Source organism: Myxocyprinus asiaticus, chromosome 21 (genome assembly GCF_019703515.2).
Source record: "Myxocyprinus asiaticus isolate MX2 ecotype Aquarium Trade chromosome 21, UBuf_Myxa_2, whole genome shotgun sequence".
NCBI lineage: Eukaryota > Metazoa > Chordata > Actinopteri > Cypriniformes > Catostomidae > Myxocyprinus > Myxocyprinus asiaticus.
In genome coordinates, this window is record NC_059364.1 from 20,787,190 (window position 1) to 20,804,070 (window position 16,881).

The 16,881-nt window shown below is 37.7% G+C and overlaps 1 protein-coding gene across 8 annotated transcripts in view; it reads left to right on the top strand.

The window, feature by feature from the left end:
- LOC127411777 (regulating synaptic membrane exocytosis protein 1-like) overlaps positions 1–15,286 on the top strand; it is a 168,915-nt gene extending 153,629 nt beyond the window's left edge. For all 8 annotated transcript variants that reach the window (XM_051647522.1, XM_051647524.1, XM_051647527.1 and 5 more), the window contains 6 exons: positions 239–459; positions 8,295–8,445; positions 10,555–10,667; positions 11,514–11,615; positions 12,545–12,684; positions 12,771–15,286. In XM_051647522.1, coding sequence (XP_051503482.1) covers positions 239–459; positions 8,295–8,445; positions 10,555–10,667; positions 11,514–11,615; positions 12,545–12,684; positions 12,771–12,986 — 943 coding nt within the window. In that variant the 3' untranslated portion in view covers positions 12,987–15,286. The remainder of the gene's footprint in view (positions 1–238; positions 460–8,294; positions 8,446–10,554; positions 10,668–11,513; positions 11,616–12,544; positions 12,685–12,770) is intronic.
- Positions 15,287–16,881: the final 1,595 nt, after the last annotated feature.

The window sequence follows — 16,881 nt, forward strand, 5'->3', positions numbered from 1 at the left end:
TTGGCTGGTTGTAAATGTCATGTTATACAGCAGTTTCACATTTAGTGTGGACAGAAAAAATGCTTCAAGACATGTTTTAAGATGTCCTTACTGGCTCTTTTTTCAGCCACGATTTTTTGTTTTGAGCTAAATACGCAGACAATAACCATAGATATAGAGTCAGAATGACTGCTGTTTGCAGCATGGTGATTTTGCAGTTGTGAGTCTATGTCTATGTCATGTTTTCTCTGTACATCAGCCGCCACATTCGTCCATCCAGCCACAGCATGCTGAAGAGTACAAGTGTTAGTGGGGAAATCTACTCTCTGGAGCGTACGGATGGCAGCCAGTCAGACACAGCTCTTGGAACACTAGGAGCAGGAGGGAAAAAGCGCAGATCCAGCCTTAGTGCACGGGTAGTCGCCATTGTGGGCATTCCCTCTCGCCGCAGCAGGAGTACCTCTCAGCTCAGTCAGACGGGTGAGACACACTTCCAGCCAATCATACACACTGTTGCCTTGTGACTTCCTGACTTTTATCCAATGAAAAGCTCAGGGGCCTTGTGTATAAAACCAAATGTGTGCGTATGCAGAAAAGTCCGATTTTGCGTACGCACAAAAGTTTTCAGATTAATAAAACCATACGGAAGATTGGCCGTACATGCACGTTCTTTATTCCTCTCACCGTCTTCTTCCCAAAATAATCATATGTGAAGCTCACAATGCCTGTTTTTACTATGTAATACCTCATCTACATACAGTATGATTACCATATATTGCCATCAGAAACGTGACACTACTGCATTTAACGGTACGAGAAACCAGGAAAACAGAAGATAATACAGACTGAAGCCAAAATTTTGCATGTGAATAGACGCTGCTAAAAATAATTTCGTAATCTGTCTTGGTTTAGTATAAAAATATCTAATCTTTATCTGAGAAACATAATTGTATATTAAGACTATCATATTACCTCTAGGATGTTTCTTATTATTATATTACATGTCTTATTTTCACACCATGTGAAATTAGGCTATTTTTGACTATATTAAGTGTAAACCTAGCCTAATTTATGCAATTTTTCTTTTCAGTTGTTTTTTTTTTTTTTTTTTTTAACTTGTTTTTAGGATTTTTTATAGATTCTTAAAAGTTATATTTTCTTTTCTGGAGGCAAAAAAAATAGATTGCATTCTTATATAAATAAATACGTTTAAACTTATCTTTTGTTTTATATTTGACTTATTACATATATCTCAACACTGCTGAATGGCAATTGCATTTTTCATTATGTTTTTCATTACCACAAATGGGGTTATCATTGTGGTTCGGGATAACCAGTAACATTTTATGCCCATTTTGTGCCAGAACTATCCAGACTTTCCACCAGTCTTTGCAATGCTCCGTTCAACTACTGAATACGTCTGTTTTACTAAGCCATTCCACGTCAAGTGCGTGTCACAGATCATCTTTATTTGAATTTGGTCTTTTACCTCAGAACGTGATTTCTGTAATAGAACACAATTTCAAACGGATGACCTTTGGGAATCAAAAATATAATGACCCAAGAAATCCTCGCTGTCATTAAAAGCATGTGCTCTCCGTTTGATGCCACGGGAAAGTGTTCCAAAAGCATTACATCCATTACCAATATTTATTTTTTACAGCTTATATTTGAATGCCTTTTTAATTAGTTACATAAAATTAACATAGCTTAATATTGACTGGATAACTATTACTTCTGAATCGAGTTCTTAATTCCATACTTTTTTATTCTGATTGAGTTGTTAAAATGTGTTGAGTTCATTACTTGACTTGTCCAGTCAGAGTCGACAACTCGCACAATCAAGAGACAAGTTAATTTTTATAAATCCTGATGTGTGCATGGGAAATTGCATGCACACATTTCAGTGCCCAATTTGTGTGTACACAACGTTTATACATCATACCAAAGATGTTTATGCAGAGGCATAAGAATGATCTGAAAGGTAGGGGGAAACATTATAAACCTTATTAGCTTGGCTCATGGAAATGAATGAACTGACGTAACGTTTATCCAAATAAAGCAATGAAGCAGGCCAGTGCCGAAGCCACCAACTGGCAGAGACTTCTGCTTCTTAAAGACTTCTGCTTCTTAAAGACTTCTGCTTCTAAAAGGTCTTAAAGTTATCAACTGACTACAGTTTTCTCAATATTATGTTGCTTGCCTGGTACGTTAAGCATATAGATCAGGTATTATTCTCAACAAACTCACAACAAATCTGAGCACTAGCAGACTTATTTACCCCTAAGACATGCTGCATGGTGCTCCACATACCATATAGGGCCTTTGATGAGGCCTTTTGTCCCTGTATCATGTAAAAGTTTGGATATCACAGTCTGGTCACACATGAGACTGTGATTAAAACACATTCTTTCCTGATGCTGACAGTGGCAGTGAAAACTTTACAAATATAAAGTTTTAAATATAACTTTCATGCTTTGTAAAACTGAAGGTTACATTTTAAACAGTAGAGAACAGATACAAGACAAAGATATGTTTAATGTGCTTGCTTTATTAGGGTAGTCTGAGGTGCCCTCTACTGGTGTAAAATTTTAAATCAGTGACTATGGCCAAGAACAGGGGTTCTTCAACCTTTTCCAGTCCAGCGACCTTTTTGTGACAAGAGAGATGGATCAGGAACCTACTGTTAAATACTGTATACAATTGAGTATTGCATTTTAAGCCTGGATTATAATAACATACTGTACATGTAGTACTGTATTAATGCATTTACATACTTTGTAATGATGCTTACATTGCAAGCCATTAATCATTTATGATGTATAAAAATGTTTACATATTACATTTTAATTGTATGCATTTTAATGCGTTTTAAAGTGGGAGAAACAATTAAACATTTAGCTGAACTGTAGTTTCTTAACTTTAGCTTTGGTTGAGGTTATTATACAATTGTATTTTTGTTCGGCTGGCTGGCTGGAATGACTGGCATGTTTTAAGGACCAATTTCTTTACACCTGGCCTGTTTCCACTGCTCAGATGATTTGCCAAGACTACTGGACATACTGGACAAGGTTTGTCTAAAACGCTTTGGCTAAAATCCCCATTCACAATTGGTGATTAATCAGTCCAATTGAGTCTCACCTTGCGCAGATTATTAGTCATTATTTACACACTGCCATGTTGCTCGAAACTACTATGCCTTTTTTTCTCATAGAACAAAAAAGTTATTATTAAAATCTTAAAGCCATTATTTTCCATTTAACCAAAACCTGTGGTCACTAGCTGTCTAGTTCATGGGAAATTTGGCTTGGTTTATTTATGTTTGGTTTCCGATTTGAACCCAGGTCCCCCCTTGTACACTTATTGAAAATTTCCCACTATACTAACACAACTTTTATTCAGAAATACAAAGTTGTTAAAAAGTGAGTGTGTATGTGTGTATGTGTGTGTGTGTGTGGGGGGGGGGGGGGGGGGTGCAGGATCTTTAGTTCGTACAGTATAATAATCATTATGTCTATGGAGAGTCCTCATAATGATAGCTGCACCAACATGTGTGTGTGTGTGTGTGTGTGTGTGTGTGTGTGTGTGTGTGGGCAGGTTTAAGTGGTTTACGAGGACTTTTGTTTAGGTTACAAACTGGTAATTACAAGGGTATTATGCTATAAATGTGGTTTATGAGGACATTTCTAGTGTCCCCATAATTCAAATCGCTTAAAAAACATACTAAACGATGTTTTATTGAAAATGTAAAAATGCAGAAAGTTTTTTGTGAGGGTTAGGTTTAGGGGTAGGGTTAGGGTTAGGGGATAGAATCTATAGTTCATACAGTATAAACATGTGTGTGTGTGTGTGTGTGTGTGTGTGTGTGTGTTTTGGTCATGTCTTATCTCACCTATGGCACCAAGTGAGCCAGGAATCCTGGTGCATAACGCTCATAACGTTCAATCTCTGTCACTTTCTCCCTCTTTGTCCCCTAATTTTCTTTTCTTTAACCCCGTTACACCTATTAAAGTAGCATTTGTTTTCAGTTCCCATTAAACTGTGGGAGCTGAAGCCTCAGACTGAAAATATGAATGGCAGCATGCAAGCATTGGCAGGAGTTCACTCTGTCAGGTGCAGATCAACCCTGGATTCTTATCAGATGTAATGTAGATAAATGCCTTTGATGTTGATGCTGATATCCTCTAAAATCCCACATTTTAAGCACTGTCTGTTTATAGTTTAATAAATGGATGGCTGAAAAAAGAAACAAATTCAAAAAGCATGGCAAAAAATAGTTTTTTGGCGCAGCTCTCTGCCAAGCTCCTGGATATTATCTTAAAAGGTCCATAAGATGATAAATCAGAAAGAGTAGCAAAGCTGCGATAAATCAGCATTTTAAAGAGCTCCGCTCTTTAGTAACAGCTTTTCCACACTCTGCCCATTGCACCATCCTGCTCCATTCACAAGGATAGCCAACACTAAAAATAAGATTACTATGCAAATGCATAATACTGTTTTAAAAACATTGTGCAGTAAGCACAGGGCTGATTTCATCATTAGGCCATTGAAATTTGAAAAATATCATTCCTGAATTACTTTATATACAGTAAATCATTTTGGCAGATGATTTCGTCAAAACAGCCTAAACAGCCTAAACAGCCTTAAGTACACTTTTTACAAGGATAATTTACTTCGAGTGACCTAGAGTTAAGGTTAAAGGTGATCTTACAGTGATAGTTCATGGATCATCCATTGGGGGTTTGACCCTAAAATCTTTCCTTACCAGTCCAGATTGGTTTTAATTAGATTAATCAGTACATAGCAGGTCCACAGCAATTTTGTGCTCTTAAAGGGATAGTTCTCCTAAAAATGAAAATTCATCATGTTGTTTTAAACACATATGATTTCTTTCTTTTGTGGAACACATGAGGAGAAAGTCTAAAATATAAAGACACTGCTCTTTTTGCCATACAATGAAAGTGAAAGGTGACTGTCACTAACACGTTATTAGTCATTCACATTCTGCTTAAAGGTGCAATATGTAACAATTTTCATGTTATATTCGCCTTTTTTTTGCCAATGTGTGAATAGCTTGTAACGCAACTTAAAAAATGAGCCCTTCCTGGACTTCCTAGGTTGCCTATTAAAGCCTGTAGACTGATTTTCATGCAAAGGGAGCGGGTCGCTTTTGCCGGGAAAATCCAAAGGATGTGATGTTTATGCACGCTCCTGAGAGCCTTGCCTCAGACAGTAATAGCTCCTCTTCTGCTATTCAACAGCAACAACAAACTGCAACACTAGGTAACATTATCTTAGAGATGGAATCCAGCAAACGTACGGCTCCCAGCACAACACCAACTCCTACACAAACATAGAGTAAGCCAAAATAAAAATAATAAATAATAACATTTATCTACTGAATCCAGTCTGGCTAAGCGGGAACGTGATCGTGGTCTAGCGAAAACAAGAGTGAACATCGGCAGGGCATTTGATTCCTGGAGGGACCTTCGTTTGGTTTTGGGGATCAAAACTGACCCTGAATTAGCATTCTTCGGTAAGCTTACATAACTGCAAAGCATGTGAAAAATAGTGCCATAAGGATTGATCTGTGTAATTTTAGCTAACTTGATCTTGCCTGCTAACGCTGACGAATTGCAAGCTACCTTGCTTCGTAACTTTCAAATAATTTCAACGATCTTCTCTTTATACTAAAAGTCAGGTATACAGGATCAATTTAAGCAAATACGCTGGTTTCTTATTCGTAGTACAACATGTGACATACAAAATATATAATAGTGCAACATAACTGTATGTAGCTGTATGTGTGTATCAGTATGCTATGTTAGCTGATAAGTAGTTTTAGTTTAGTCTCAAAGTTTGTAGTAAAACAATCATAACTGTGTAATTTTAATTATGCTACCACATCTGTCATCATGATGCCGGTGGATCATGTTCAGTCTCTTTGTACGTTACATCATTGTTTTTGCCGATGCTCACTCGCTCGCATCCCTATGGAGTGTGTGCACGAGCACGAGCAACAGGTAGCTGGCTGCAGTTCACTTAACGGCCCCAGGTGTCATTAATAACAAGGGTTTCTGAATCTTACATACTGCACCTTTAACATCTCAGTTTGTGTTTCACGGAATGTTTTTAACGACATCAGCGTGAGTAAACGTTTTCATTTTTTTCAATGTTTTTATTCTTACCTCTCAGTCAGTCTATAGATAAGTTCTTTGTTTAGTCTTTAGATATTTTCAGCTCTGACAGGCAAGGGGCTCTTTCTGTTGCCCTAAATAAACTGAGAGCCTTCAGAGGTCTGTTGATGAGAAACACTTTGACCTTTTTCTTTAACTCTTGTCAGAATTAGACACTGATAAAGGTTTGAAGATGTGACGAATCTTGTGGAGTGAAGAGATTAATCTCACCGCAACATTTTTTACTAACACAACTGGCACAGCGCTCTGTGAGTCACCTCAGTGGCTGACATTTTCAAAAGATCTGTAATCCAGCAAAAGGCCATAAATAGTAAGGATGGCACTCCATGACATCTAGCAGAAGATGTTACACTAACCAGGGGCCAAGAGTTTTGTCTCAAGCCTTAATTTATTCCCCTAAGTGGCAGAAGTAAGAATAGCACGCTCACTGGGGCACATGTACACACACATGGATGAACGTCACAGAAGGACAAACACACATCTTTTAAAGTGAGAATGTTGAGGATTTTTTTATTCCTGTCTTAGTCTTGATCTATTTATAGTGTCATTGTTGTGACTATTACTGTAGTGTATGGTTTGTATGGGTTCTGATTGTGGGGCACGAATGGGAAGGAAGAACAATGCTAAATCCAAATGATAAAATGCTACTAACTGTATAATCATGCATTTAGGATGACAAATAAATGTTCTTATCAGTTAAAATAAAACAGAATATGCTTCCCATATTGATGTCAAAGGTTGTGCATTCAATCAATCTCTGTAGTACTTTGGCGCAAATTTTTCTGGTAGACGATATGTAAATTAGGCAGATGCCAATATGGACAGGTAGTATGACAAGCCCTCATTTAGCAAGTTTACATGCACGATCTTACACCGAATGTGCTTTATCCTCCTGTGACCTGAGCGTGACTGCTGTGTGCATTTTCCATTTGCCTTTTTGTTTTGTAACTAGTAGCACCTAATAAACATGCAAAAAATAAAATATAAATAATTTTCTAGAGCAAATCGTTTTCCTAAAAATTGATGGCAACATATGGGACAGTGGGACTAAGTTGTGACATTTTAAATAATATCAAGCTATAGAAAGTCAGATTTTTTTTATCAAATTGTTTATTATTTTTCCAGGAGTGTTGGTTATTCATGTTTTTGAGATGTTACAGACATTACATCAGAAATGAGCATACAGTAGTAGCATACAGCTCCCTTTTTCCATATTTAGTGTGCTGTCTGCCTGCACTGGTCTCAGAACAGTTCGAAATGCACCTTATTTTCATCCTAATTCCATATAAAGCCTCTGAAAGCTAAATGTTTTTGCTTTTTTTACAGCTTTTTTTTTTTTTACAGCTTTTGGATGAACCCATTGATTCTCCATGTGATAATGAACAGTAAATATAGGACTTCTAAGGACAAAATGTGCTAAATTACACATTAGTGTACATTATGTTTAGCAGCATTGCATTTTGCGATAAATCTCTCAAATTTTTAAAATGGCAAATCAGATCAAACCAGAGACTAACATTTTTTGACAAACAGGTTTCAATGTAAATACTCAAATAGGTTTCTTACCAGATGTAGTTTTGTTGGCGTTTCTCCCAAAGACAAACTCCGCTGTGATCGGCGCCATGTTGTATTGTCAATGACTTTTTTAAATGCTTAAGTTTAATGCTTTACTGACATGTATGTTTTGCGTTTATAGAAGCCAAAATACAACATCCATGCATGTGTATGCAGGGTCGTGTGAGGTTTAAACCCAACAACATTCAAGGTCATGTCAATTCCTTAAAGAATAAACCAGTTGGCAGACAGTATATTTTGTCCATTACCCTGATTTTGAGTTGCATATAAACACCAATGTGGTCATGCCTGTTTACATTTTGATGTCAAAAGCACAGAATAACTGGATGATTTGAAATCTTGTTTAAATGCATTTTTCTTGCATTGTCAGATCTTTTTGAATAAGCAGATTTTTTATGGTTATCAGCATATTGGTGTGCATGTAAATGCACTCATTCTTGAAAAATAGCAACAAAACTAGTCAAGGTAAAAGACAAATGTGGGTCCTGAAGCAAAATCTTGTCAAAGGGCCTAATACTATTTTTTCTTTTTTTGCATCCACAGAAGCCGCCAACAAGAAGGCAAAGGGATCCAGTCAGATCCAGCGCAGTCAGGAGACGGGTATGGCAGTGGAATATCCCCGCAATGCCATGGCCCGCCAAGCCAGCCGAGAGTCCACCGATGGCAGCATGAACAGTTACAGCTCTGAGGGCAAGTGAGTATCTAGCACAATGTACAGTAGTCCCTTCTTTGTATACACAACCTTGCAGATGAAGCCAGCAACATATAAAGACGAGGAGACAGGCCACTTATAGAATAATTCATAATAAATAGGAGAAATTGTTTCGTTACAAGAGCTAGTCACCTTGTTAAAAGAGTTTACTCTCGAACACAGACACACATTGGCACATGTTTTTTTAGCATGACTTGAGCTAAAGAAGCTAAATTTATGATACCAAGATTGTATTTCCAGATTGTATTGCTGATTTGAAATATGTTATTGAAACGTAATCTTTACATACAGATTTTTTGATTTCGGTCTCTCCCTATTCAAGCACCCAAAGAAAATTGTTATTGCTATGAGGTTGCTCTGTCAAAGCTCAGAAAAATTAACAGTTCTGATTAATGGAATATTTCATTGAAGTATCAATTTTGTCTCAGATGTTTCTCATAAAATTCCTTAGGAAAAATAATAATAGACACAACTGGCACAATTGTTGACATATGGTGAGAGTATAGAGCTATAAAATTAATGTTGATAACAGCATTTGGTGTTGGAAGAATTTGAAAAATATATATTTTTTTGGAGTTCATATTAAAATCTCTGAATTTGATTGCAGACTTTGGTATTGTGGCAAATCTTATCACAGTTTAAGACACAGTTGCAATCTCTTTTGAAATTCTAGAGGAGACACGTGAGATTACTGGGGTCTTCAGCAAAAGTTTCCATTTGAACTCCATTTAATCTCATTGCCGTCTTGGAGAAACTGCCAAATAAATTGAACTATTCAAGAGCTATGCATGCATGCTTATTGCCTATATAGAAAATATCTGCCTTGAGGTGTTGCCAATATGACCACTGAGTGAACTGACTTACCGTAAAGTGACTTTGATAAAGCATGTTTTGCTTCTAGGATACATCTCACCTCTCTCACCCCAAACTGACCTCCTCCTCAGTTCACACTCCCTCAAGAATTTCCTGTCTCTGGCGATTTTAATGCATCCGCTACAAACTCATCACTCATACATAAGTGGACTCTCAACAAGCTGTGTGTCATGTGCACATGAGCATCTCGCATCTAGATTTATTTGGAAAAACCACATGGATAAGCTAATAGAGAGCAGCCTGAGGAGGAACATGTGATCACTGATTTGCAGACCTAATGCTGTGTCCACTACTTTCTTAGCTCCATTTTTGGAGCCAGATGGCAAGCGGTACTCCCTTGTAATAATTAAAATATCCATCATCTGAGAAGAGGGACTTGGCAGGGTCTGCTGCTGTGCAGAATACGGCAGCCACGCTTCTCTTTGCTGCTCCAGAGCGACGGTCAGTTGACCTAACTACTGTGTAACATCATAGAGTGTGACACAACAGAATGAAATAAAGCTTATTTCATGTGAATGTGTTTGAAATAAAGTCTAAAATCACATAAGGCCCTTCATATGGTAGCATGACATGGGCTGGCACGTCCCTCAGACATTCCTGCAGGAGTTAGGTCATGGAAATTGTGCTGGTCTCAAAGGAAATATTGAGTGTATTAAGAGGGGCCTTAATTCAGGACAGGGTTTACATACCATACTCAGCGTAAGTCTGCTGTTAGAGGAGATGGGTTGCTTTTCAGTAGCTTTTTGAACTCTATATAAGTGCAGTGGGTTCATTTTACATAAGTAGAATAAGTTTAACCTGATCCATAAATCGGTTTGCACAACTTCACAAATACACTTTTTTTTTTTTTTTTTTTTTTTTTACTTTATACCAAGGATTCAGAGAGATCTGTATATTAGTGATTCTGTACTCTTGGTTGCTGCTGTTTTGAAATGTATTTCTCCAAATAATTTTCTCATATTCCTGCTTGTTTAGTCCCACCACACAGACTTTGAAAGGTTTTCTAACATATTTAAGAGAAATGTACTGAAACTTTTGTATTTGAGATAGATGGACGGACGGACGGATGGACAGATAGATAGATAGATAGATAGATAGATAGTATCTGCTTTTCTGTTTTAATTAAAACCTCTGTGTATCATCCTAGTTACTGTGGATATTCATGTGGTAAAGTATAATGCTCTAAATAACCTGTGTATGTGTGTATATGTGTGTCAGTTTGATCTTCTCAGGGATGAGGTTGGGGGCCGACAGTCAGTTTAGTGACTTCCTGGATGGTCTTGGCCCTGCTCAATTGGTGGGTAGGCAAACACTTGCCACGCCTGCTATGGGTAAGTAAATATCTCAGTATAGTATAAGTTGATCTAGGATTAAATGGTTAGTTCACCCAAATATGAAAATTCTCTCATCATTTGCTCATCCTCATGCCATCCCAGATGTGTATGACTTTCTTTGTTCTGCAGAACACAAAGATTTTTAGAAAAATATTTTAGCTCTGTAGGTCCATACAATGCAAGTTAATGGTGGCCAGAACTTTGAATCTTCAAAAATCATGTAAATGCTGCATAAAATTAATCCTTAAGAATCCAGTGGTTAAATCCATATCTTCAGAAGCGATATGATAGGTGTGGTTGAAAATCAGATCAATATTTAATTACTATAAATTCTCTCCCCTGCCCATGGGTGGCAATATGCACAAAGATTACGAATCGCCAAAAACAAAAGAAGAATCTGAAAGTGAAAGTGGAGATTTATAGTAAAAAAGGACTTATATATTGATCTCTTTCTTACCCACACCTATCATACTGCTTCTGAAGATATAGATTTAACCACTGGAGTCATATGGATTACTTTTTGCTGCCTTTACATGCTTTATGGAGCTTCAAAGTTCTGGCCACCATTGACTTGCATTGTATGGACCTACAGAGCTAAGATATTCTTCTAAAAATCTTTGTTTGTGTTCTGCAGAAGAAAGAAAGTCATACTCCTCTGGGATGGCATGGGGGTGAGTAAATGATCAGAGATTTTTTTTATTTTTGGGTGAACTATCCTTTTAATGAAGTTGCTGCAGAACACTGAATTGAAATAGTATATTAAAAAGCTTAACATGTATTACGATGGGGTTTTAATTAAATGTCTATAATCTCTTCTTTTGCATTGTTTTGTGTGTGTTTTAGGAGATGTTCAGATTGGACTGATGGATAAGAAAGGGCAGCTGGAGGTAGAGGTCATCAGGGCCCGTGGTCTTACACCTAAACCAGGTTCCAAATCGCTTCCGGGTAAGGGTGTGCCCACACAAGGCTTGTTCTTATTAAATTCTAATTGAATATGGACCAGTGATTCATTATGTGTTTTTTACTCATTATGAAAACAGCATCAGTGATTTCTTCAGTGCAAGTCTCAAGGCGCTGATTTTCTTGTATGCAAGCTTTAGGTATTTGCAGTTTGTCATTTATTAAATGCTTTGTTACCTAAAGTGATTTACAATACACGTACAGTACTATAAAGACAATGTCACTGAAGTAACTTGAAGTAACTGCTAGGATCAGGGCAAGCCCTAGCATTTTGGGGGCCCTAAGCAGATTTTCAAAATGGGAGCCCCCTGCCTACAGGTACACCTAACCAAACACGCCCACATTAGTACTAACTAGTGAAATTGCCAAAAGGAGGTCTCATCTCGGGTCTCAAAGTAATTACAATTCCCTTGCTTAGGTCTCTACCCTACTTCTTATCAACGATTATTGAAGTGAAATTCACACAATTATGTCTCCATGCCACTTCTTCAACGATTACATGGTATTTTTTATAATTTTGTCTGGTTCCATCTGACTCTTGCCATGTAAAGAGCCGGGCCATGTGACCCATGGTGGCCAGTGCAGAATAGTTACTCCGCTATAACGGAATCCATGGAAGGGGGCCCTCTGGTGGTTGCGGGGCCCTATGCAGCCACTTATGTCGCTTACTATGTAGGGAAGGCACTGGCACTGCTTAGGATAATGAATTTGTGACAGAAACTTCTGATTCAACAGTTCTTACTGTGATTATTGCAGTATATGAACTTGATTAATACATTGTACTTTGTGTAGTAGTCTCTCGTTGTACTCACTCTGATAAAATTGGCAAAGCCAGGCACAATAACTAACTGTGAGATATAGTTATGTCTTTCGTTGTGAATGGCCTTTTTGAGCTATGTGTCTGGTCTTCACAGCTCCCTATGTCAAGGTCTATTTGCTGGAAAATGGATCATGCAAAGCCAAAAAGAAAACCAAGATTGCACGAAAAACGCTTGATCCTTTGTATCAGCAATCACTGCTGTTTGAGGAAAGTCCACAGGGTAAAGTTCTCCAGGTAGGAACCAACTTATTATGTTTTTTGAAAGTTCTACATTTGTGTGCATTGGCCATCTAAGCAATGCAAATTGAATGTGTCTCTAGGTAATAGTCTGGGGAGATTATGGGCGCATGGACCACAAATGTTTCATGGGAGTTGCACAGATTCTTTTAGAAGAGCTGGATCTTTCTAGCACAGTGATTGGTTGGTACAAACTGTTTCCCCCCTCATCATTGGTTGACCCAACGTTAGCTCCTCTCACTCGCCACACTTCCCAGACATCACTGGACTCTTCAGGGCCACCAGGCACCAGGTCCTAGTAAACCGATGAAGGCGCAATGCAAAACACGATCCAATGGACCAAGGACCCGAGGCAACAATCAGAGCCAGAGCGGCAGATACAGAGACAGATGGACAGAATCATGATCAAAGATTTGCTGAAGCCTGACAATCACTTCTCTCTTTTACTTTTGATCTTTGGGTTGTAAAGATTTCCTTTGATCCACTCTGCTCCTTACTGCATGTTTTGTTGACAATTCGACCCAAATAAAAGAGAAGGAACACGAGGCCACTGAAATGTGATCTGCTTCATTTGACAGGGAGTGGTGCTGGTAACTTAGATCGCTCTGGTCAGTCAGCACATTTGTTCTCTAGCCATGTACGGAGTCTTTCAGAAAGGCAGTGATATGGCAGAGAATCGGTGAGAGAGAGTGGACAGCACTGCCCCTCCTCTATATTGCACTTATAGGAAGTCACTCTGCTGAGAGAGACCAGAGGTCTAGTTTTAAAAGGTCAAGATTTAGTCTTCTCAGAGAGTTTCCTCTCTACATCAAGGATGCTGTGTCCGAGCACAAACTCAGACTCAGATTGTGTGATTGTGTGTGTGTGTGAGTGTGTGTGTTTGTGTTTAAGAAAGCAGGGACGCCTGAGAACCTTTTAAGTCTGTTTACAGCAGTTACCACTGGCTGCTTTGCCTTTTCACTTTACTGTTGATTTGGTAAATAGGCACACTTTGTAGAATGTGAAAACATGTTTCATGTTTTCTGACATTTGTGTCATATGAACTTCATGGAAGACACAAAACCACTTGTATTTGAACACTGGGACTTTAAGAAGCTGCCACTATAACTTAGGTTTTTTTTTTTTTTTTTTTTTTTTTTTTTTTTCAACCCTACCAGGAATCTACAGGAATGGTCAACTCTTGCATTAGCTCACTAATTCTTTTGAATTCCAACAACTTTGGGTTCTTGCCATCACAACGCATATACGTATTACTGGCATTTCAGAGCATTTTTATTCTGTTTTGTTTGGTAAAGGGCCTGTACATATCAAGATTATAATTTCTACACAACTAAAGTCTACATTATTTTAATGCAAGTGCAATTGCTTGATTTTTGAACAACAACAACAACAAAAAAATCAATCTTTTTTGGGAAAAACCCCCAAAAGAGGCCAAATTATCGTATGCTTCCTATTTTTTTTTTTTTTTTTTTTTTTTTTAGCTGTTTGTCATTTGTTTAGAGTTTAGTTTTTAATAAAATAAATCTCACAGATCCCCCTGAACATTTGAATGAATGTGACAGTGGGTGAGAGGTGGTCTCGGAAGATGACCACTCACCACCAACAAGGGGAACAGCATGAATCTGGAACTGTTCCAAGTTGCATGCACATTTTGTAAAACAAGACAGACAAGAAAAAAAGAGACTACAATAAGTGTGTGTTAGTTCCACAAACTGTAGGCCAGCTTGTATGTTGCATGTACTTGTACAGTTTGCTTGTACTTGATATAAATAGATGATCAAATAAAATGAAGCCATTCATTCCATGTGTGGGCATTTGGCCAGGTTCTGCCATACACACAGGCCTTATTTTGGGGCTGAATGTCTACAAGTTTCTAAATTCTTTAAACTTTTTTTTTTTTTTTTTTACCCTATGGATAAATAAGTGCTGTACTGTAGTACTGAGCAAACACAAGGCCCTATTTTATTAAAGATGTTGGTGGTGTTCACTGTAGTCTGTACTACTGTGGGGCTCAAACTAAGGTAGATAACCTGTATAAAATTAGAGCTGTCTGTATATGGAATATGATTATGATTATACAAAACTCACAATGACTTAGAGATATATCAATATTAAAGAGGAGTGTATCAAGTAAACATCACTTACGTACATGCATATATTGTAAATATGAGTCTGCAAAGAAGTTTACTTATATTTACAAAGTGGCCCCATTCAAGTTAAGTGATCAGTGCTCTGTCTCTTGATTCTGCTGAGCGGAAGAAGGGATGCCTTCAAAGTTTATTTTTTATTCTGTTAATTATGCCCAAACTAACAAGATAAATTTGGACCTCTACTGATCTGTTGCTTTATCATAAACACCCATGACTCCTTGTTTCAAAGACAAGTTTACTTTATATGCCTATTACGGGACTTATTTACTTTGTCGGTATTACTGAAGGATACTGATTGTTTACAGTTCATGTGTTCCACTGAAACAAAATTGAAAGTATTCACTGCAACATTTCTTGTTTGTACAGCAGACGTGGCTCAAATAATGTGTATGTTTTATATTCAAGAGTTCATTTTTATTATTTACAAATAAAAGACTGTGTGGGAGAAAGAGTTGTGTACTGAAATATTTGAAAAACTGTTAATTCTTTGCTTTTTCAGATATGTGATACTAGCTTTGTTAAATTTATTAAATGTAAACATCAGAATTGGGTCTGTTCTGGTTACAAAGAAATGTATTACTATAATCTTATTAATTTTAGTCACTTCAATTTAGATTTATTGTAATCAGATAACATTTACTGATTATCAGTTAAGTTAATTACTTTAAGTACATTACTTGGGTTACACTTATTTCTTAGTATATGAATTATGTAGAATACATTTAAAAAGGAATTTGTTTTCACATGTACGTCTGTTTGCATTTCTGTGACAGCAGAGGAGTCACTAAAGAGTCATTGTTAGGGAGAAATGTGAGGTGCTGAGTGTGTGACTTGCGTGCAACAATGAACAAGGAGGAAATAGACATTATTTTGAATTCATTGAGTGGAAAAACCAAACTTTTCTGTCAAAAGGGTTTTAGAAAGTAACTTAAAATTAATGTAATTAGTATGTGGTAATGTAATGTAACTACCTTATGTAGTTACTTTTCAATGAAGTAATCTGATTACAATTTTAGAGAAGTAATTATTTATTTCTAGTGGATTGTTTTTTAAGTAACTTACCTAACACTGGTAATTATTTAAGCATGACTTAAAGGTGCTGTAGGTAATAGTTTGTATGTGTGTGTGTTCATCACATACATAAAATGTCCCAGCTACCTGACAGATATCAGCGAAACCGGTGTCTTGAGAAACTGTCTCTGTGACAGCCAAAGCTTAGACTATTACCATATAAATCCATATAAATTAGAAAATTTTATCAGTTTGTTTTTGTTTAAAAAATGCTTTCCAGGGGCCTGGGTAGCTCAGCAAGTAAAGATGCTGACTACCACACCTGGAGTCGCAAGTTCAAATCACCAGTCAGGCTTCCTAAGCAACCAATTGGCCCGGTTGCTAGGGTGGGTAGAGTCACGTTGGGTTAACCTCCTCGTGGTCACTATAATGTGGTTCTCGTCTCTCGGTGGGGCGCATGGTGAGTTGTGAATGGATGCCGCATAGAATAGCGTGAAGCCTCCACACGTGCTAGGTCTCCGCGGTAACGCGCTCAACAAGCCACGTGATAAGATGTGTGGATTGACTGTCCCAGACACAGAGGCAACTGAGATTCGTCCTCCGCCACCCAGATTGAGGCGAGTCACTACGCCACTAAGAAGACTTAGAGTGCATTGGGAATTGGGCATGCCAAATTGGGGAGAAAAAGGGGAGAACCCTCCCCCCCCCACACACACACACACACACTAAAATGCTTACTACACATGCAGGGGGAAAAAATGTAAGACATAAAACATAAAATGCCATTCCTCGGGCATGACCATTTCATTTACAAACTTGTCCCACCACACACTGGGTCCAGGTCGCACCCAAAATCACAGTTCTATGTACGGTCTGAAACACAATTTTGCTCGTGTTCCACCTCTGGACAGCAATTCTGAGGAAACTTCTTGTCACCTTTGTAGGAATGCAGTATGAAGGTTGTACAAAAAAATCTTTAACAACCAATCAAAGTGGATAGCAGGCACAACAACGTGGTTACAACATAAGCCGC